Raw genomic sequence first — 21,899 nt, 5'->3', positions numbered from 1 at the left:
TTGTAAAACCAAGAGCTGGCAAAGTGCAGGTGACAGGATGGAGGAGGAAGGCTCCAATCTGTAGGTTTTTATCACACCAGCTCTTTGGCTTTCTGTATTCTGTCTTATCAGCAATCACTTAGACCCTTCAAGGCAACATCACTTTATTTATGGAAGGCTGATAATGGGGAAAAGCCAGGGCTTTTTTCCCCAACCCTGTACCATGTACAAGTGAGACAGCACTATTAAAGCACTAATTGGTATTTAGCAGGAACTAGGAGGCTGCTTCTTTCCTCTGTGACCAAAGGTAAGGCTTGACCCCTGCTTATGAGGGAAGAGTATCATGAGACAGAATAGACCACAGAATCTCACAGTCTATGGGCACATGGTCTCTGGAGCCACAGTGGCTGCCTTTAATCAGACGATTAAAACAAGTTTTTTTTTTTGTTTTTTTTTGTTTTTTAAAATACAGCCATTGAAAAGACAACAAATTAAGAAACATGTAAACACTGCAGCTGCTTAATTACAAGTTGCACTGCTTGGTTTAGTACCTATGCACTCCCCAGGATGAGGACATGGGAAAAGTGGAAGTGGGCTACCCTCGCAGTGACAGCTGGAGAAGGGAGAAGGAATGAGAGAGAGAATAGTAAAGATCTGGTGTAGGAGCCTTGCCCATGAGAGAGCCATAATAGGTTCTCCTTCCCCTTCCATAGGAAAATCTTAAAATTGATGAATCAGTAAAGTCAGGAAAGATCTGCACATCACTGGGGAAAGTGGAGAAGATGACATGATAGGATACGGAAGAGGGCTGCCAGCTATTAGCAGGTAGGCACACTGGAAGTCCTAACTCTGTGCTCTGAAACAGTCAAGACATTCTTAGCACGACACTGATCTTCCCACACTCAGTGACCAGGGTAGTCAAGAGAGACTTTCCCCATGGGGAGTTGCTTTGTTAACACCAGCTTCTGTGATTAGGACTTGGGGGTCTTTGTTGAGAAAAGGTGAAAAGCAGCTTGACCTCTTGCTCATCTCCAGATGGGGCAGAAAAATTCCATTTGCTTCGCTGTTCAGAGCACAGTGTCACAGAGAAGAATGGCTGTCTTCCCTTTATATCACAGAAACATCCAGATGAGGTTTTTTTTTTTTAAATGGGTAAATCAGCGATAGCCCTGAACTCTGGGCATTCTTCTGGTGAAGAACAAGACTCAATTTGGCAAGCAAAATTGTTTAGAAGTTAGGATAGCCACTGTCCTCTGCTGAGGCCTTCATGTCCTTTTCTTTCATTAGAAGTGGGGAAACTAAATTCTAAAGGGTCTGGAGGGGAGGGGGTTGCAAGAGGGTGATTTTCAAGGGTTCAAAGCCATGCCCCCATATCCCTGAAAGGAGAGAGGGGGCATGGTGGGGTGGCGATTGGCTACAGGGTAAGCACTGACCAAAGCTGCGCTTTCTAATTCTTCATTTCCCTTAAAGGGAAGTGAGATCTTTTGCTTAGGGCTTAAAGGAATACCCATACTGTTTCCCATACTTAGAGGACCATGTCAGTATCAAAACCAGATGTTGGGGCCCAAAAGAATGAGCTGCATGGAGAAGCCAAGCAGCCATTAGACATCAGTACTTCAAGGGCAGGCTGACTACTGTGTCTGAAAGACTAGCTCAGAAATATCATAAGTGTTGCTACCCACAACACTGCCTGCAGTTGAGCTTCCCTTTCCAGGCTTGGATTTGCCAATCCTTTGTTCAGGCTTCTGTTCCACGACATCGAAGATGATCATAATTGAGGCATGAGGGAAACATCTGTTGGAAGGACACTGTCTATGTCTCATCACTGGAATTTATTTTTTTGAGAGGGGAAACAGGCTGGGGCCAGAGCAGAAGAGAAGAGATGGCTCCTAGTGGTGTCTTACCACTACATCCAAGACTCCCACTCCCAAAGAGGTAGATTCCTGATCTTGAATTATTCCTGCCCTTTCTGGGCTTTGCCTGCCTAGGCCTACTTCCTGTCACATTCTTGGGGATAGAAGGGGATGGTATAACTGGGACCATGCAAGGTCAACATTTGCAGATGAAGATCCCAGTGACATTCCTAGCCCCTTGGCTTGGAAAGGGCAGACAGTGAAGGGCCAAAGGACAGGTAAGACCCTGCCAACATTCTACTCAATACGCAGACCAGCTTTTGATCTAAAACACTCTTGGTCCAATAGCCTTCCTGCCAAGGGCAGGATTCTTCACCCCAGGGACCAAATATCTTTGGGGATACACTTCACCCTCTGCCCTACATCAGCCCTTGGGTTCTAAAGCTATCCAAGCCTCCTGGGGCTGCAGGCATAGTCCTAGGGGAATGCTTCTATACCTGTCCCCTCCAGGTTCTTCAGAGAAAGGAATTTAAAGTCATAAATGGAATTTGTTTTTGTTTTCTCAGGTTGTATGTAAAGTGTCTATAGAGCATCACGCTCTCCTGCCCCCTCCCCCTTGAGCAGCTGGTGTCAGGTGGGTGAGGAGTGAAGCCTAGCAGCTTCTTGGCCCAAAGACCTCACTGCCGGCTGTTGTTGTCAGACAGTTGGCCTGGGGTCCGGGCTTCAGGGTAAGAAGATGTGCCCTCGAAGCGCTGGGAGGCAATGGCTGCCTGGTGAGACATACTTTTTCGCACAATGTCCCCTTTCCGCCATAACACCACTTCCTGTTAGGGACAGGACAAGGTGCCATAAGTTGCAGAACATTAATCCCTCACCCTCCCCTTTCCACAAATACAGTGTAAAAGGCTTGCTGGAAAGGACTGGGTGAATAGGGAGAGCTGGAATTTAGCTAGTGGTTTACAGATAAGCATTTTATCCTCATGTTATCTCTGGGAGAAAGGTGTAATTACTGTCACCATTTTACAGATGAGGCAACTTCCTGGCTCCAGGTTCATGAGCAGGTAACCAGGAGACTAGAGGGGCTCCAGAGCCTAGAAGCTAATGCAGAAGAGAGAGCCCAGGTTGTGTGAGCATCCTTCTACTCCTAGGATTTGATTGGAGGAGTCACTAAAAAACTCATTCCCTCCCCTGGGCCTCACCTGCTGTTTGAAATAGCGGCGCTCCTCTTCATCGATCAGCACCAGGTTCAGGTAATAACGCACGGAGAACTTCTTGTTGATGTCTCTCATGGTGGGAGTCAGCTCATAGCCAGCCAGGAAGAGCCGGATGGGGATGGATTCCCCTGCAAAGAAGGAGGGAATCAGGATCAGGGAGAGGACACAATGTACCTTGCCTGGAGGAGGCCCTTGTCCATCAGTCTCAGCAAGCTGCTTCCTGTGGGGGTCCCCCGGTCAGCCACCATCACTGCCACCCCAGGGCATGAAAGGGAAAGGAGGAACCCTGTGTGCTGCTGCTCTTTCTGACTTACTTCACTAGGAGAAATTGAACAGGAGCAGGTGTTGGGGTGAGGAAAGCTTACTGTGTGAGTCTCATTTTTGTTATCTATATGCGGGGGAGGCATGTAGTATAGTTTGAAAAGAGCTGGCCTTGGGGACAGGAAGGCTGATGCTCCAGTGCTGCTTCTGAGACAGGCCCAGTGACCACAGGGGCAGAACCTTGGACCACCTTAAGAGCTGGAGTTGAGGAGAAGGTGTGGATCTGCATTAATGGAGGAAGTGCTTCACCAAGAATTCTCTACTCACAAGTCCCATGCCTGTCCTCAGTATAAGGACCATCCACCCTTTGGATTTTATGTGCCAGATGTTAAATCCCAAACTGCTCCCCATATTTACCAGTACACTTAACCTACCTTCTGTGAAATAATAAGAGAAATGATATTTTTAAAGTGTTTAGCACAGTGCCTGGCAGATAGTAGGCACTGAATAAATGCTTATTCCCTTCTCCACTCCTAGTTGGTGTGTACTCAGGAAACATCTTCCTAATGCAAAAACATTGGACTTGGAGCTGAGGGACCTTGACCCTAATTCCAGTTATGCCAAAAGCTAATTTAATGTCCTTTAACAGGCTGTTTAAATTTCCTGAGGCAGCTGAATTAGATCTAATGTTCTTCCAGCTCTGATGACCAGTGAATCTATAATCTTCAACTAGACAAAACAAGAAAGGCAGGGGTGGGAGTGGTCAGAAACAAGAACCCTACAGGATAGTCATTATTTGCTGATTTTGGATTATTCATGTTGCCTTTTTACTAGCATAGAAAATGGATAATGACTGCGTAGTTCTTAGGGAAAAAGTGAAATGGAGTCAAAGAACAGAATCCTAGTCCCTCCTATACCTTGCACAGTACTCTCCATTTGGTGGGTACTCAATAAACATTTGTGTTGATGGTGAAGGGGATCTTAGAACTCTTGCCAAGTGCCTGTTTCTCTATCTATGAGGCATCCATCTGTGAGATAAATCTTTATCAACATAAAAAAGACTGCTAATAAATACAAGAAATCTTTACATTGTAAAAAGAAAATGAAATGGAGATAAAATTATTATAATCAGCTCTTGTTCATGAGGAGTCCTAAAAGGTATAAAAAAAGCCATTCTCCAATTTAATTAATTTTAATTCCCCTGTAGCTCTCAATTACATCTGCTTAGCAGAAATGACTGACAAGCCTTCTATTTCCCATTCCTAAGTAAGAAAATGACCAAAATGTAAAGCAGCAGAAGCAGCAAAACCTACAAATGTATAATCACATGCTGAACAGGCAAATAAGGAACTCCCTCTATTACAAAGCTGGACTCCCGGACTCTGTTATAATCTAAGGACATTTTGAAAATAAAGGTTAGCAAAAGCTAGCTGGCCTACAGAAGCGTACCTCTCACGGGTGCTCCATCCATGATCTCATACTTGGCTATCGTGTCATTTTCGTGATAAACATTAGGACCTGTCCCTGTTGTCTCTCTCTTGATGATGTCAATCTCCATGTGTTTGATTTTGATTCTCACCAACAGGAAGTAGATTTTCCCCACGATCACATCTTTCAGGTGGTACCTGGAAGAGTAAGAGAGAAAGAAGAAACTGATGGTTAGGAAAACCGATGGTCCCAAAGCTTTCCATCAGTCCCATTTTCAGCTGGAAGCTATTCTTACTGTTTTCAATGTCTACCCCCTTCATATTCACCCTCCTTAACCATCAATAGTTACAATGCTATTTCCCAACAGATTCTTTTCCCTCGGATTTTCTAAGTTTATTTTCCAAAACCTGGCTTAAAATTCACTCTATTCAGGAAGTTTTTGTTCAGAATCATTTGACTCCAGTCATTACTCTTTATCTACCTTCATCATCGTGGCACATAGTCCGCATCAAGTATTCACTCCTGACTCTTAAAAGGCCAAAAATCAGACCTAGTCTTTCTTCCTCATGAGGTTCATGCAGTAAAGGCTGGTTGGCTCTTGTACTCAAAGGGAAGCTAAGTAGGTATAAACAAAGGTGTACAAATCACACTTCCCATGTGAAGCAGACCCAACAATGCTGTCATTTTGGAACATTTGACACTAATTCCTAAAATGTTGCCACCATGCACAATATTTCTAGAACTCTTAAAAGTAGTGCAATCTGGGGGGATGCTGTGGGGCAGGTGGGCGGGCTGGACATTCAGCAGGGCTGGGGAGAGGTGCTTCCAGCAGGGTTGTTTCGCTTGAGTAGGTGCGGGTGCAGCTTCCCCCATTCCCCATCCCAGAAGGCGGACAGGTGTGTGTGTGGGGGGCAGGCTCGAGTTGCTCACCCATCCCCAGGCAGAGGCTCTCGAGGCCAGAAGCCCCTCTTGGGTGGGGGCATATGTGCCAGGGAGAAATTGGATTTGTGAGTTCATCCTGCAGTGATTGATGGCTTGTATGTTTTAAGCCAGGAGGCAACCATGCCGCAGAATGAAAACCAAAAAATGGAACCTTTACACAAGAACTCCAAGGTTTAGGATCTGCTTTTCTTTGGCTCAAGGACAAGAGGACCATACAATTACTATAGCACCAGATCATTGCTTGAAAATTTGTGAAACCTCTGACAGGGTTGTAAGGAAACTGAGGAGCGAGGACTGCAGCCTTATCAGAAAATACGTACTTCACAGACCACCTCACAGCTGAACTAATATAGATTTACTACTTGCGCCTGTCTCATCTTACCTACCTCACTTCCTTTCTGGATGGAAATAAAATTGGGAACCAACAGAATAAAATCTGGTGATACTTGGAAATGCTCCAGCTATAGTGATGAGTTTAGCAATTTCGCACCATGGGAATCTCACCTGTGTGCCTCAGTAAACACAGACTATCAGCCACCACCTACAGATTGCCTAAGAAGCTGGGACTTGGAAGACTAAAAAAGCAAAGCAGAAGAAATATAGAGGTACAAACCTAGGCAAAGATTATTTCCCTAGAACCTTGGGGTCATCTCTTTTGGCCTCAAGCTTGTGTAGCTCTTGTGGTTTAGTTAGTGTATACAGTACTGTTCTTCCACTTGTGCCTAAATGGGACAACAACCCAGCAGCCAGATTGAAGATGAAGGGGTGAGAAGCAAAGTCCATGGCAACTTATCCTTGCCAGTTATGTGGGAAGATACTCCTTACCTAGAAAAATTCACTGCCCACACTTACTCCCACATAGGGGAACGTCCTTACAAGTACTTGCAGCAAAGCTGTGCAAAAGGGTTCATTTTCAAATATAAGCTTATCAGGCACATGGCCACACATTCACCACAGAAATTCCATCAGTGCGTTCACTGTGAGAAGACATTTCACCGGAAAGGCCACCTGAAGAATCATCTCCAGACTCATGATCCCAACAAAATGGCCTTTGGCTGTGATGAGTGTGGAAAGAAGTATAACACCAAACTTGGCTACAAGCAGCACTTGGCCTTGCACGCAGCCAGCAGTGGAGACCTCACATGCCAGATCTGTGCCCTGAAGCTGGGAAGCACTGAGGTATTACTGGATCATCTCAAAATCCACACTGGGGGAAAGCCCCCCAACGGAACCAAAGAGAAGAAGCATCAGTGTGACCATTGTGAGAGATGCTTCTACGCTTGGAAGGATGTTCGGCTCCACCTGGTGGTCCACACGGGCTGCAAAGACTTCTTGTGTCAGTTCTGTGCCAGCGGTTTGGGTAAAAAGACCATCTTACTTGACATACCAAGAAAACATTCACACTGATCAAAGACCAGCTGCAAAATGGAGACCTGCTGGGCTCCCTTAAGCCATTCTGCTCCATTTCAGCTCAAAGAAGGAGCTGCTGCATTGTCACCTTTTCCTGTCTGTGTACAGAATGGGTCCTTGGGAGTAGCTTGCAGGCAGACATGCAAGACAACACACCTGGTCCCTATGAACAAAGCCTACAGCACTCACAACCACTTCTAGACTCTCTAGCAGCCATCTAGCCTCCTGCATCTCCAGACTCACCTCCTTGTAATCTTCAGCACCCTGAATATGACCCAAGCTCTACCTCATACTCACCACTCAACCACCCCAAAATTCTGCCCCTCAAAACAGGTTCAAAGGGATTCTACAATTTGAATCTTCTTGAGGAATTGTCTTTGCAAGAGCCTCACTCAGCACCCAGAATTAGCCCAGACCTTGATCTGGCTAAGGGGGTTGTGGACAGATTGAATGTTAACAAGGAAATAGCAATGCCTGCTGATGCTATGAACATGGCATCATTATCACCTGCCTCTTTTGATATCTCCCATGTTCTGGGGTTTTGGCAGCTGCCTCCCTCTCTCACCCAAAATGTCCATGGGAACAGCACTATGATGCTGGGACCTAGGGAATCACTCACTACCCCACAGACTAAGCTGTCTTGAGCAACAGCAACAAGAACCATAGTTGGCCATGGGCAGTGTGACTCTCAGTCAGATGCATCTCCCTCACACTCCTTGTACTTCCCCTGCCAGCCCCAGCTCGACTATCCTGCCTCACTTTCATCATGTATTCAGATGATTTCTATTTTATAAGAGTACTTTTCTGTCCTAGAAAATTTTTCAAGCAGTGAAGCCATGTGTTTTAAAGGCCAGCTATAATGCAGGAATAGGAAAACAGGATTGTTTGCATGAGGGTAACTGGCTTCTTGTTATCAAATTCTGAAAAAGACACCCAGAACAAATGATTGGATAGAGAGGGTTCCGAAGGACATGCTGAAGAGGATTTTGAGGTTATGAAGTGGAGTGACTAGGAGGATGGTGGTGTTCTTAATAGAGACAGGAGCGCTTTTAGGGAGAAGATGATGTTTTCCTTTTTGGATATGTTGAGTTTGAAATTCAGCAAGGCAGCAGGCAGCTGGTAATGGGAAACCAAGGCACTGAGAATTTAAGTGATTTGCCCAACATACAGCTTTGTAAGTGTCTGAGGAAGGATGCAAACCCAGGCCTCCTGACCTAAGCTGGAGCACTATTGTATCCCAATGGTCAAGTTCTGTTCTAATGGTTGGATCCATTTATCTTGATCCTTTCTTCCCTGCCCGACCCCCATTCCTAACTCCAGTAACAACCAATTTGTGTAGGGCAGGAGTTCTTAATAACCCTTATGGTGTCATGGACCCTTTGCCAATATGATGAAACTTATAGACCTCAGTAATGTTTTTTAAATAACTGGAAATGCTAACTTTGTTAGGTCAGTGAAAATAACAATATAATTTTGTTTTCCCATCCAAATCTACAGACCCCAGGTTAAAAATTCTTCCTGGCTCTAGGGAAAGGACACTCACTTGGATTTGTTGTACTCAAATTCGATGTGCAGACAGTCCTCAATCCCAACTTCCATCTTGATTGATGAATTGAGCTCTGGGTATGTGCTTAGTGTATGGACCACAATGTCCATCTCCTTGACAACATCATTAAGCCGGCGGCTAATGGTGGCTCTGAGGAAATACCTGCAGATATTATGGATTAAGACAGTTCCCAGTTACAAAATATTGTACATACATATACTCATACACACAAAACAGTTTATAAAGAAGCACACGTATGTACATGAAGGTCTATATTTGTGTGTGTATATATGTGTGTGTATATATATATATACACACATACACACACCTATGTAAAGAAACATATGTACACACATACAGACATACATATATACACACATATATATATTAAAAATATGTATGCTTACAAGCACACATATGCATCTGTCTATATACCCAGAGGCACACCATCAGTGCCCTGGGCTGGAACTGTACTCAGTGAAAAAAAGAATGAATGGATTATAGCTTTTCTTTAAGTCCTAACTAAAATCCTGTCCTTTATAGGAAGCCTTTCCCAATTCTACTGATTATTTTGTATTTACCTCATATACATCTTATTTTGTATATATCCCTTTGTATGTTGTCTCATCCACTAAATTGTAAACTCCGTCAGAGCATGGACTATCTTTTGCCATTTTTTTTGTACTCCTAGTCTTAGCAAAGTGCCTGGCACATAGTAGGTACTTAATAAATGTTGGTTGATTTAGAGCTGAAAGGAGCTTGGGAGCTATCAAATTCAACTCCCTCATTCCACAGATCAGAAGAGTGAGGCTCAGAAAGGTTGTGACTTGCCCAGGGTCATACACCTGGAGTTAAGTATGTGAGGCTGGATTTGAAATCAGGTCTTCCTGACTCCAAGCCTAGCATTGTACCCACTACATCACCTGGAATGGAGAATGATAAACCATAACCAAAGGATATAAGTTGCAGGGAAGAATGTTTTGATTCAATATCCTAAGGAAGAATTGTCTAACACTTATAATTCTAACAATTGGTTAATTTGTTAAATAGTTCCCAGTCATTAAAAGTGTTCAAGAAAAGGCTTATCAAGGAATCCTTACACAAGGCAGGAGATTGGCCTACATTCTTAAGATCTCTTCCAAATCTTTAAGATTCTATTTTATGAAATCAGGCCAAAAGAAGAATCTGATAAACTGATTTTTGCACTTGGCTAACTGTTCTCTTGTCTTGTCATGCATGTGGACAACTTTAATATTCATGCTTATAACACTCTGACCTTGAAGTTCCTCATCCTCCTCAATACCTCTCATCTTCAACCCCACTCCACTTCAAACATCTGCCAGTGGAGCTATGCCTTGAACTTCATAGTTATTTGGAATAGATCTACCTCCCAAAGATCTCAAATGCTGAATTTCTCTTTTCTCACCTCTTAAACCTTTCTTAATGAACCACTCTTTATGATTAAGAGTGTTTTGCTTATGACTAATTCCTCCCTGAATCTACTCTCACTTTTTACTCCCTCACTCTCCCTTTTCTTTCCTGTTACCCTGCAGTGTAAAATGTATTTTTCTGCACCCAACTCTGTGTGTGTATATTCTATCCTCCTTTGACCATTTCAAATGAAAGTGAGGTTCAAGTGTCACTCATTCCCCTCATTCCTTCCTGTTTGTATAGACTTCTACCTGTAATCTTGATCATGTGCCTCATGGAATTCCTAGTCCTTGTATTGCTGTGAAGGGCTAAGTCTACCAGAAAAATTTCTCACACACTGTGGTTGTTGCTGTGTACAAAGTTCTCCTGATTCTGCTACTTTCACTCTGCATCAGTTCATATAGGTCTTTCCAGGCCTCTCTGAAGTCTTTCTGTTCATCATTTTTTATAGCACAATAATATTCTATTACATTCATATACCACAACTTGTTCTGTTATTGCCTAACTGATGGGCATCCTCTCGATTTCCAGTTCTTGGCCACCACAAAGAGAACTGCTATAAATACTTTTGTACATGCGGACCCTTTCCCATTTTTATGATCTCTTTGGGATACAGTCCTAGAAGCAATATTGCTCGGTCAAAGGGTATGCACATTTTTGTGGCCCTTTGGGCATAGTTCCAAATTGCTCTCCAGAATGGTTGGATGAGCTCACAGTTCTACCTATAATGAATTAGTGTTCCAACTCTCCCACATCTTCTCCAACATTTATCATCTTCCTGTTTTGTCATGTTAGCCAACCTGATAGGTGTGATGTGGTACCTCAGAGTTGTTTTGATTTGCATCTCTCTAATCAGCAGTGATTTAGAGAATTTTTTCATATGACTATGGATAGCTTTGATTTCTTCCTCTGAAAACTCCCTGTTCATATCTTTGGACCATTTATCAATTGGAGATCTAGTCAAATCTTTTACCACTTCTCAAGAACTGTATGTTCCAACCAGTCTAGACTACTTGCCATTCTTTGAACACTCATGTTTTCCCATTCAGTACCTCTTTCTGCTCCTGCCATTCTATTCATTCCACCCCATCCCCTGACTCTTCAACCAAATATCTTATTTTGCCTAATCAATATGAGGAGCAGCATACTATATTGGATTTGGAATCAGAGAACTTGAGTTTGAGGCCAATGCCATCTTTCAATGACATGATATTATGAGCCTGCCACCTTTCTATACTGAAAGGTTAGGAATATTGAATATGCAAGGCTAATCAGCAAATACCCACAAGTGGACCACTTTTGATAAATTTTTAAACCTAGGCCAAATTCCCCCTCCTTACTGTGACTACTATCAAAGGCCACATCTTCCTTCTGCCTAGCAGGTAAGTACTGTTAAGAATTAAAACTAATTTATGATATTAGAATAGTGCAGAAAGAATAGGAAGACAAAGTCACTGTAAAAAGTCCAAAGTAGATTTCAAAGCTAAATTTAAGGAATTTCTGAATTACTTATATTATTTTTGCCTAATGATACATTAATTTGGGGTGGGGGGGAAATTAAGTGATAACAAGTATATAGCAACACAATTTCAGACTTCTACATGAAGATTTAAAAGCTGGCATCAACAAAGCCTCCTGAGAGCACAGGGCAGGAACAGTGTATATTGCCAGCATCCCTGGCCTAGCCTTAGCCCTCATTCCCATGCTAAAAATCAAACAAAATGAATTAAACTTGTGAAACCATGGAAGTTGTCAAAAATGATCAGCATCTTGATAGTTTAAATTTTGAACAAGTCACTTCCCTTACTTGGGCCTCAGTTTCCTCATTTATCATGAAGCTAGATGATTCTCTAAGTGCTATTTCAGGCTCTCATTCTATTCTCTGACCAGTGATAATGGAAAGAAAGCATGATGCACATACTTGCTGCTCTTGGCTTTCTGTTACCAGGCTTATAAAGCACTTATAAAGTGCTCCTACCTCCAGCCGTGCAACTAATTACCTGTGTGCCTGTGTACAAGTCACTTCACATCTCTGTGAGTTCCCTTTTAGCTCCAACATCCTATGCTTCATAATACTTCTTACTACTTTTTAAAGAATTTGCACATTATTTTCTCATTTTAGGGCAGCCAGGTGGTACAGTGGACGGAGCACTGGGCCTGAAGTCAGGAAGACCTGAGTTCAAATCTGGCCTCAGACACTTACTAGCTGTGTGACTCTGGGCAACTCACTTCACCTTGTTTGCCTCAGTTTCCTCATCTGTAAAATGAGCTGGAGAAGTAAATGGCAAACCACTCTAGTATCTTTGCCAAGAAAGAAACTGATTAATCAAGTAGGTAATTTGGTCCAGTGTCAACAGCAGGGACTAGAATTCATGTATGAACCCTGGTGCTTTTCCCATCAGGTCAGATATACCCTAACTTTTCAGGGAAGCCTAGTAAAAGGAGATGGATCCAGTCTTGGACTTTCCTTTTGATCATGATGACTGGGAGAAAGCAGAAATGGTGGTTGGCATGGAGCCCTCCCCCATAGGGGCAACTCTGAGTGGGTACAACTTACCTTAGCTTTACATTCTGTCCTGTGTAAGACTCGTAGGGCTTCTCCACGTGGGTGAACTCAAAGTCGAAGGTCTGAGACTGTGTGAACTCACCAGGCCTGGCCAGGTCCTTCACCAGTGATACAAATTCATGGTGGTTCCCTCGATCATAGTAGAGCTCTGGAGAGACAATAATCACCCCTTCCATTTAGGTTCCTTAACTCAAGGAGACCCAAGAAAGCAGTTGTTGTCAGGGAAAATCACTTTATTTACTGAGACCTTGGCCAGTCCCCTTCACACCCTCTGATACTGATCCTTCCACCCCAGAACCACCAGGTTCTTCCAGCTTTCAGCAGTCCACAAACCCTTCCGCCCTTCTACCCCAATTTCTTCCTCCCTGCTTTGCCAACCCCTTTTGCAACCACATCCTTTTGCAACCATTGCCTCACTGTGAAATCCTGTGGGTTCCACCACCAATGCTGCTCCTCACTAGTGAACTAACATCTGTGCAAAGGAACTACTGTTGCTAACTGAATTTTATAAACTGCTTAAAAGCCTGAGACGTGCTTTACATATATTTTCTCATTGGATCCTCTCAGCAGCATGCATTACATCCCCACTTTACAGAATAGGAGACTGAGGGCTGGAAAGATTGAGTGATTTTCCTATATTTACACAGTCACTACTAGCTAGGCTAGATTATGAACCTGGATCTTTTTGACTCGAAGTCCAATTACTCTATCCACTGGGCCACTCTGGCTCCCATTAACCCTGTTCCCACCTTTTAAAAACATCATACCATGTAATAATAGCTAATAATTATAGCTAGCACATCACTTTAAAGTTTACAAAGCACTTCACATGTTATTTCATTTGGTCCTTACAACAACCCCATGAGGTGTATTTCCAACTGACAAAGAGGTTTTGAGTGCCATTAGGCTCCTTTCATATGGCAAAGCACCTGGCGCTGATTGTATTCCAGCTGAGATTTACAAGGTAGGGGGACCATTGCTCATACAAAAGCTGACTGGAAATTTCCAGGTTACATGGCAAGAGGAGGTTATTCCCCAGGAGTTCAAGGATTCCTCCATTGTCCATCTCTATAAAGGTAAAGGGAATAGCTTGTCCTGCGACAATCACAGGGGCATCTCTCTCTTAGTCACCGCTGACAAAATTCTTGCTAGAGTCCTCCTTAATAGGCTGATCCTTCACCTGGAAGGTGGTCATCTACCTGAAAGCCAGCGTGGCTTCAAAAAGGGCTGAGGAACAGTTGATATGGTGTTTGCTGCCCAACAACTCCAGGAGAAATGCCAGGAGCAGAACAGAGGTCTGTACACAACATCTGTAGATCTGACCAAGGCCTTTGACACTGTTAGTCATGAGGGCTTATGGAAAATTATGTCAAAAATGTGGTTGCCCAGAGAAGTTCATCAATATTGTACATCAATTTCATAATGGCATGTTTGCCCAGGTTCTGGATAATGGACAATGCTCTCATGCCTTCCCAGTCACCAATGGAGTAAAACAGGGCTGTGTGCTTGCTCCCATGCTTTTTAGCATGTTTCCAATCATGGTGTCAAATGCTTTCTGTAAGGATGAACACGACATCAAGGTCAACTACCATACTGATGGTAAGTTCTTCAATTTGAAAAGGCTACAAGTCAAGACCAAAGTGGAGGGAGTACTGGTACATGACTTTCTGTTTGCAGATGATTGTGCACTCAATGCAGCCTCTGAAGCTGAGATGCAACAAAGTATGGATCAATTCTCTGCTGCCTGTGCTAATTTTGGCCTAATAATTAGCACCAAGAAAACACAAATGCTCCATCAGCCACCACCACATCATCCATGTGGAACCATTGGTTACAACAAATGGAGTTTTGAATGCTGTGGATAAGTTCACTTACCTTGGTAGTGCACTTTCCAGGGATGTACACATTGACAATGAGGTTGATGCATGCATTGCCAGAGCTAGCTCAGTGTTTTGATGGCTTGAAGAAAAGTTTGGGAGAGAAGAGGTATTAGACTGACTACCATACTGAAGGTCTACAGAACTGTTGTGCTGCTCTCATTGTTGTATGCCTTTGAAACATGGACAGTCTATCAGCGCCATGCCAGGAAACTGAACCGCTTCCATTTGAACTGTCTTAGGGAGATTCTGAGGATCACCTGGCAGGGAAAGGTACCAGACACTGAAGAGCTTGCTCCAGCTGAACTGCTAAGCATTCAAACTATGCTTCAGAGAGCGCAACTCTGATGGGCTGGCCATGTTGTTTGAATGCAAAATGTATGCTTGCCAAAAAAGACTATTTTATGAAGAACTCACATGGGGCAGGCGATCAGATGGTGGCCAGAAGAAGCGAAACAAGGACACTCTCAAGGTCTCTCTCAAGAACTGTGGATCTGACTGTGTGACAAGGGAGACACTGGTACAGGACCGCTCAGCATGGTGTGCCCACATCAGAAAAGGTGCTGTGCTCTATGAGCAAAGCAGAATTGAGACAGCACAAAGTAAACGTAGGATGCACAAATTTGGAGTATCCACCCCAAATGTTCACCTGGACTATCTGTGCCCAAATGTGGCAGAGCATTCTGAGCTCATATTGGTCTGATCAACCACAGCTGGACACATTGAAATTTCACTTTATCATGGTGATGTCATTTTCGTCCTCTTCAAGAAAAGACAACAACCAACCAACCAACAACAGCTCTATGAGGTGTATAATACTTTTAAATGTCCAAAGCAACTTTAAGTTCATTATTTAATTTTATCCTCAAGACAATATTATGGGTTGGTAGGTCAGATGATATTATCCCATTTGATGGATGAGGAAAGCAAAAGCATAGAGAGGGTGAATGACATACCACAGGGCATGCAGCTAGTAGAGTTGGGACAAAGCCTAGAATCTAGGATGTCATACCCCTAAGCCCAGGATTCTTAACCTGGAATCCATGAACTTTTCTTTAAAATTCTGATCCCTGCATGTTACTATAAAAGATTTCCTTTTAAGCCTAAAAACACTGTTCTGAGAAGGGGTGTATAGGCTTCACCAGAGCACTGAAAGGGATCCATGATGCAAAAAAAGGTGAAGAACTCTAGAAGTCAAATCCAAGTATAGTAGAGTCACAGGACTTCTGTTGTTAGGGTTTTTCACTAGGTACAGCCATACCCCTTTTCCTCAATTATAAAATGAAAATATTGAGACTTCTACTACTTGCCTCATGGGTTTAATGTAAGATTAAGTGCTTTGTGAACTAACAAAAGGATATATAAATACAAATATATTTATACCACAGATTTTGGCAGTAATTAGGCCAACCTGATAAATGAGTGTAGAAGTCAAGACTTACAAGCTTACAAAGCCTACCTGCTCCTTGATTAGCCTTAGGCAGTTCCAATCATTTAGTCACTTTATAGTGTAAAGTTTTGTGTATGTATATATGAGAATATACACACACAGACTTCTAAATTCTAGTCTTGGGTGTTTGGTTTCCCTAATCAGACTGAAAACTCTCTGGGGGCAGACAGGATAACACCACATCCTGTTTCTAGAGGACTTGGCAATGAAAACCTTGTTTGTTTTTTGCTTTTAGTAGTACACTTAAAGGAAACTTTTTGCAGAGATGAAACCATGTAAAAAGAGGGATAAAGTTCTTAGGGGGTCCCTGGTTGTCAAGGAAAACTAAGGAACCATAAAACAGAAACAAAGCCACTTAACTTGCTGCTTGGGGGAAAAGGGCAAGGAGTCTATGACAACAGCAAGGTTGAACCTAGCTTCCTCCATTCCCCAGGGTCCAAGAGAACAATCACTCCAGAGACTAATTTAAATTGAGGAAGAAGCAGGGGCAGAGTTCCACCCCCAAACCCAAGTAAAACTGTAAGCGATCCCACTTCTATTTCCCCTTCTCCTCTCCAGTAATTTTTGGGACCAGAGACAGAACACCCCTCAAGCAGAGAGACAGGCCCATGAAATAGCCTATACCCAAAGAGAAGCATCCCCATTAGAAGGGTAATTTCCTGCAAGTGCCACCCTACTTTATGTATTCATAGATAGCTCCTCTTTGCTGTTCTGTGGGGTCTGATCTGGTCTAGAATCTCAAGTTCCCAGAAGCCTCTTTTTCACAGTAAGACTGTTTCATAGGTGCTGGGTAACTGGGTAGCACTATGGATAGAGCCTGAACCCAAAGTCAGGAAGACTCCTCTTTCTGAGTTCAAATCTGGCCTCAGACACTGCTAGCTGTGTAACCCTGGGCAAGTCACTGTTTGTCTCAGTTTCCTCATCTGTAAAATGAGCTAGAGAAGGAAATGGCAAACCAATCCAGTATCTTTGCTGAGAAAACCCCAAATAGGGTCACAAACAGTCAGACTTGACTGAAACTTCTGAACAACAGAAATGTTGGGCTAGTCTCAACTGAACACACTGATAGAAGTTAGTTGTCAATACAGCAAATAAGTGATTTTGGTTTGGAAATGCATATTATGACTATTTTTGCTGCCGGTTTACTTTCTTAATTAAACTATGCACAGTTAATGCTGAAATGTTTGCAATTTGTAAACATACAAGAAACAAGCAATGTGGGATGTAGAAAGGACACAGGATGATGAAGGGGAAATGGCTAGAGACTGAAGTTTTTCCCCTCCATCTAATACTATTAAACATTACCTTGAAAAATCAGCACCAAGTACCAGTCAGCTTGTTTTCATTGAAACAATTATGTGGCTTCCATCCTCAAACAAAGACTGAGTACCCTCCTCCTCAATCCAGAACCATCAATTCCACTTCTGCTGATTCTCATTTTTGTAATTCCCTCTCAGCTCAGACAAGAATATTTCAGGAGCCCCAATGTCAGCCCACTATAAACCATGTAAACAATAAATCACCTTTTAAAGCAATATAGGTTTGTTTACCTTTATTTTACCACATTTGCATTTCAAAGGCCTGCTAATCTCTGGGTTTTTTCTTGAAGGAATACTTGAAAATATATTATCTTGTTGAAAGTCTACCTTTTTCTCAAAATGACATCATTAGATCTGCAGGATGTTATTTTAATCTTTCAGAGGCAACGAGGTGTTACAGTGAATAAATACAGCACTAAGACTGGAGTCAGAAAACCTAAAATTAAAATCTAAAATCAAACTCGAATCATTCTGTGACCCTGAGCAAGCTGCCTGGCTGTCTCCTCAACTGTAAGAAAGGAATAATAGTGACACCTCTCTTTAAGGGTTGTTGTGAAGATCAAATAAAATAATATTTGTAAAACACTTAGTATATAGAGAACATTTAAGAAATGCTTGTTCCCTTAACAGACAATTTTTATAGGATTTGAACAGCTGCTCCTTAAAAATGTAAATTCCTTCTGACTGTAAAATTGTTTCATGTTGAATTTTGCATTGGAGGGTGAGTTAAATTTGGGAATCCTCTTTGATGGTGTCTTTAACACACTCTGCCTTCTTTTTCCAATATTCCTAGGCAATTTTCTGGTATGACTTTTCCAAAGAATGGTTTTACTTAATTGCATTTCTCAGACTGTCTCACTGATTTGTCTTCAAGAAACTCAGGTTTGGGAAGGACACTTCAATCGTACTTTCAATTTTGCTGTTTAAAAAAACCATTCTTGTTCTGATGTTGCATTCTGCTTTTTGTGTTCTCTGCCGCTCTTTTTCAGCACCTACTGCTTCATTAAGATTTTCTATCATCTACTCTAAGCTACTAATTTGCTAGGCCTGCTTTGTCCACTCGTAGTGTGTGTTTTATGTTTATTATATGTATACTCATATATGTATGTTGTTCTCCTTGATAGACCATAAACTCTGACAACAGAGACCATTTCATTTTTGTGTCTGTATGCCCACAAGCTAGTAAAATGTAACACACAGAAGACCATTAATAAATACTTGTTGTCTTTCCAAATTACCCTTTGGGCTCTAATTTATTCTTTAATTCTTTTATTTACTTCTTACTTTAGAGGATACTGTGGTTATTTCCATCTCATTTCTGGTATCAGGGTAGGCTCTAGTGGTTATTGTTATACTCTTTGTTTTTATGCCTGGAGAGTTCTTTCTTTTATCCCTTAATACTTATTCAGTGTACTAGGGTCCCATTTTTGTCTATTTCTTTTTTTGGGGTTATTTAAAAAAAAACACTTTTGTATCTTTTGCTTTTATATCACCTTCATTTCCAATATATCTCTTCCTATCCCCAATTCAATGAAACAAAGGAAGAGAAAAAAATCTGTAAATATTATCAACAATCTGACAATATACAGTATGCAATATTCTAACCCTACCAAAAAAAGCAATGGAGGTACATCTTTAGACCCTTCTTCTTAAGTCATCAAATTGTTCTTTTACTTTTATTTCAGAGTTCTTGCTGTTCTGGGGTGATGAGGGGGAGTCAGGCTTAGATATGACCACTCATTCAGTCATACTGCCAGGTAAGAAAGAAAGCCCACAGTAGAAATGGGAACTGACAATACCAGGCTTGGCAAGTAATTCTTCTTTTAAAACTGGGAAGCTGCTTTCCCCTCTATTACAATTTTTAAAAAAAAAGGAAAAATAGTAGAAAAGGAGTTACAGGGCTACTCCATCTTCTATCTCTTTACATTTTAGGGTTGAGAGTCCCAGAATCTGTTACAATAGTTCTCCCTACCATTGATGAAGCCATAAATTAGCCTAGGAAACTGTGGGCCCAGCACCTAAGTATTGAGTTACATATGCCCATGGTCCAGCAGATGAGAGGCAGAAGAACCAAAGTCAAGCAGATTCAATTGGGGCAGCCCTGTGAGAGAAGGGTTAAAAAGAGGAAGAAGCCTTCTCCTCCACCTCTATGTTCTCAGATGAGAAGTGTCTTATATTTCACTACAAAAACTGAAGTCATTCACTTAGTGCTCCTTCTCAAATCTCTTCATAGCCTTCTGCCATTATCTCCTCTTTCACCCCTATCTCCAAAGAAGGGTAGACCTTCTTGCTAAGGCAAACCCTTTCTACATGCACAAGTGATCCCTTTCCATCCTATCCTCTCCAGCAGATTGTGCTCTGTATTATCCACATCCTACCCATGACTGTTTTCATGCTGACTACAAAAACACCTATGTCTCATTTCATCTTCAAAAATCTCCCACTTTACCCAACAATCCCTGGTAATCACCCTTTCTTTCTTCCCTTTTATGGCTGATCTCCTTAATAAACCCTCTCACTCTCATTTTTTAACTCTGCAGTCAACTCATCATTCAACCCAAATTCCTCTCTCCAAAGTTACCAATAAGCTCTTAGTTAACAAATCTAATGGCTTTTTTTTAAACCATCCTCCTTGACCTCTCTGCAGTCTTTAACACTGTCAGTCAGTCTCTTGATACTTCTCTCTAGGTTTTTGGGACCACTACTCTCCTGGTTCTCTCCTACCTGACCACTCCTCCTCAATCTCCCTTACTGAATCATCCAGGGCACTCCTGCTAACCTTGGAGCTCTATTCTGGTTCCTTTTCTCCATCTACACTCTTTCATTTGGTGATTTCATCAGCTCCCATGGGTTCTATGATCTCTATGAAGATGATTTTCAGATTTGGTTGCTCTACCCTAACCTCTCTTCTGACCTCCATTTTTGCACCTCTAACTGCCTGGTGGACATCTTTAATTCATTATGTCTAAAACTGAACTCATGATCACTCCCCACAAAAGTCTCTTCTCTAATATCACTATTATTACTGAGGGTAACACCATTCTTCCAGTAACCCAGGCTTGAAACCTAGATGTCATCCTCAAATTCCACACACACACACCCCATAATCTAATGACAAGACCTGTTGTTTCTGCCTGAGTAATATCTCTTATATATTCCTCCTCTCCTCTGTTACTCCTACCACTCTAGTGCAGGCCTTTATCACCTCATACCTAAACTACTGCAATAGCCTACTGGTTAGGGTCTTTGCCGCAATTCTCATTTAGTTTATCTTTGACTCAGCTATCAAATTGACCTTCCTAAAATGCACGTCTGGCCATGTCACACACATTCAATCAAACCCCTGTTTTCTTATTGCCTCCAAGACCAAAGATAAACTCTTGTTTGGCTTTTAAAGCCCTCTATCATAACGTGGCCCCTTCCTATCTTTCCAGTCTTCTTACTTTACCTCCCACTTCCTCCTATTCTTCCCTCCCCCACACCCTCCACTACAGTTCACTACTGACACTGGCCTCCATGCTGCTGCCCACACAGGACACTCCTGCTTCCAAAACCAGGCATTTTTCAAGGGCTCTGTCTCCCCCATCTTGGCCTCTGAGCTCCCTTGTTTCCTTTAAGTTTCAGCCTTTCCCAGGCCTCTTTAATTTTGGTGCCTTCCCTCTGAGATTATCTCCAACTTAGCCTGTACGCATCCTGATTGTACAGTTATCTGCATACTGTCTCCCCCATTGGATTCTGGGCTCCTTGAGAAGAGGGACTTTTTGCCTTTCTTTGTATCCCCATCACTTAGCATAGTACCTGGCACATAGAAGGCACTTAATAAATACTTGCTAACCAATTTACTCAGATCCCATTACCCACCCCTAGGAAAAAGACATAATAAATTCAACTACATAGCAAAGGCAACAGTAGAGATAAACAAGATGGAATGGGAAGAGTAGGGGGGAGAGGAATGTTGCAAGCATTCTGAGATCCTAACAACCAGACACATTCATTCTGTTGGACCCAGCATGGCACCTGGCTTGTGGTCAGGGACTTTTAGCACAAAAGATTTTCCATGTATCACTACAGTGTCAGATTCTCTTCAGGCTTTTTCCCTCTTGGACCCATAGAAGCCTTATCGTCTATCAGGTATTACAGGGGAATTGTTACTGTGTGGTGGGACTGAAGTTAGATTTGGCTTTTTATCACTATTAGTTGAGTTGTGATGCTTCTGTGGTAAAAGTTCTACCTTGCTGTCTGCCAAAAAGCTTGATTTCCTTTACATACTGTGAATTTTAAAAATAACAAACTAGGGATATACTGACAAAGGACTGGGGTCATAAGAAAATTTAGCAAATGGAGTAACTGTCACAATTCCAAAAAGTAAAAACTGCAGGGATGCAGCTCTAAATCATGTTCATCTTTTTACTATTCCTAGCTATTAGTCCCAGCCCCAGCAGGTCAGACATTTCAGAGCAGAAAGCAGGAATTTAAAATAGATTATGAGAAGGAAGTTCTCTTTTATCTAGCCCCCTTCTAAAACAAACAGAAAGAAACCAATTTTGCATTCAAGTTCTCATTTCAAAACTTCAGAACTATTGGGAACTGAATTCACTCAGGACAGAAACTGAGCTAACATCT

General features: G+C 42.2%; 1 protein-coding gene and 1 pseudogene across 2 annotated transcripts in view; one reads left to right on the top strand and one right to left on the bottom strand.

Moving 5' to 3' along the window:
• Window positions 1-126: 126 nt before the first annotated feature.
• The window catches only part of VPS26B (VPS26 retromer complex component B), a 30,876-nt gene continuing 9,103 nt past the window's right edge, over window positions 127-21,899 (bottom strand). The window contains exons 1-6 of one of the 2 annotated variants that reach the window (XM_072611637.1): window positions 14,506-14,852; window positions 12,622-12,778; window positions 8,631-8,795; window positions 4,757-4,932; window positions 3,032-3,174; window positions 127-2,656 (exon numbers count right to left, since the gene is read on the bottom strand). In XM_072611637.1, coding sequence (XP_072467738.1) covers window positions 2,510-2,656; window positions 3,032-3,174; window positions 4,757-4,932; window positions 8,631-8,795; window positions 12,622-12,778; window positions 14,506-14,557 — 840 coding nt within the window. In that variant the 5' untranslated portion in view covers window positions 14,558-14,852 and the 3' untranslated portion in view covers window positions 127-2,509. Of the gene's footprint in view, window positions 2,657-3,031; window positions 3,175-4,756; window positions 4,933-8,630; window positions 8,796-12,621; window positions 12,779-14,505; window positions 14,853-21,899 lie in introns of those variants that run through there. The other variant, XM_072611636.1, reaches the window with a different exon arrangement.
• On the top strand, window positions 4,931-18,513 carry LOC140505540 (zinc finger protein PLAGL1 pseudogene; annotated as a pseudogene).

This window comes from Notamacropus eugenii, chromosome 5 (genome assembly GCF_028372415.1).
Source record: "Notamacropus eugenii isolate mMacEug1 chromosome 5, mMacEug1.pri_v2, whole genome shotgun sequence".
In the NCBI taxonomy this organism is placed as follows: domain Eukaryota; kingdom Metazoa; phylum Chordata; class Mammalia; order Diprotodontia; family Macropodidae; genus Notamacropus; species Notamacropus eugenii.
Note: the sequence above shows the minus strand (reverse complement) of the source record. Positions and strands in the feature narration are given on the sequence as shown.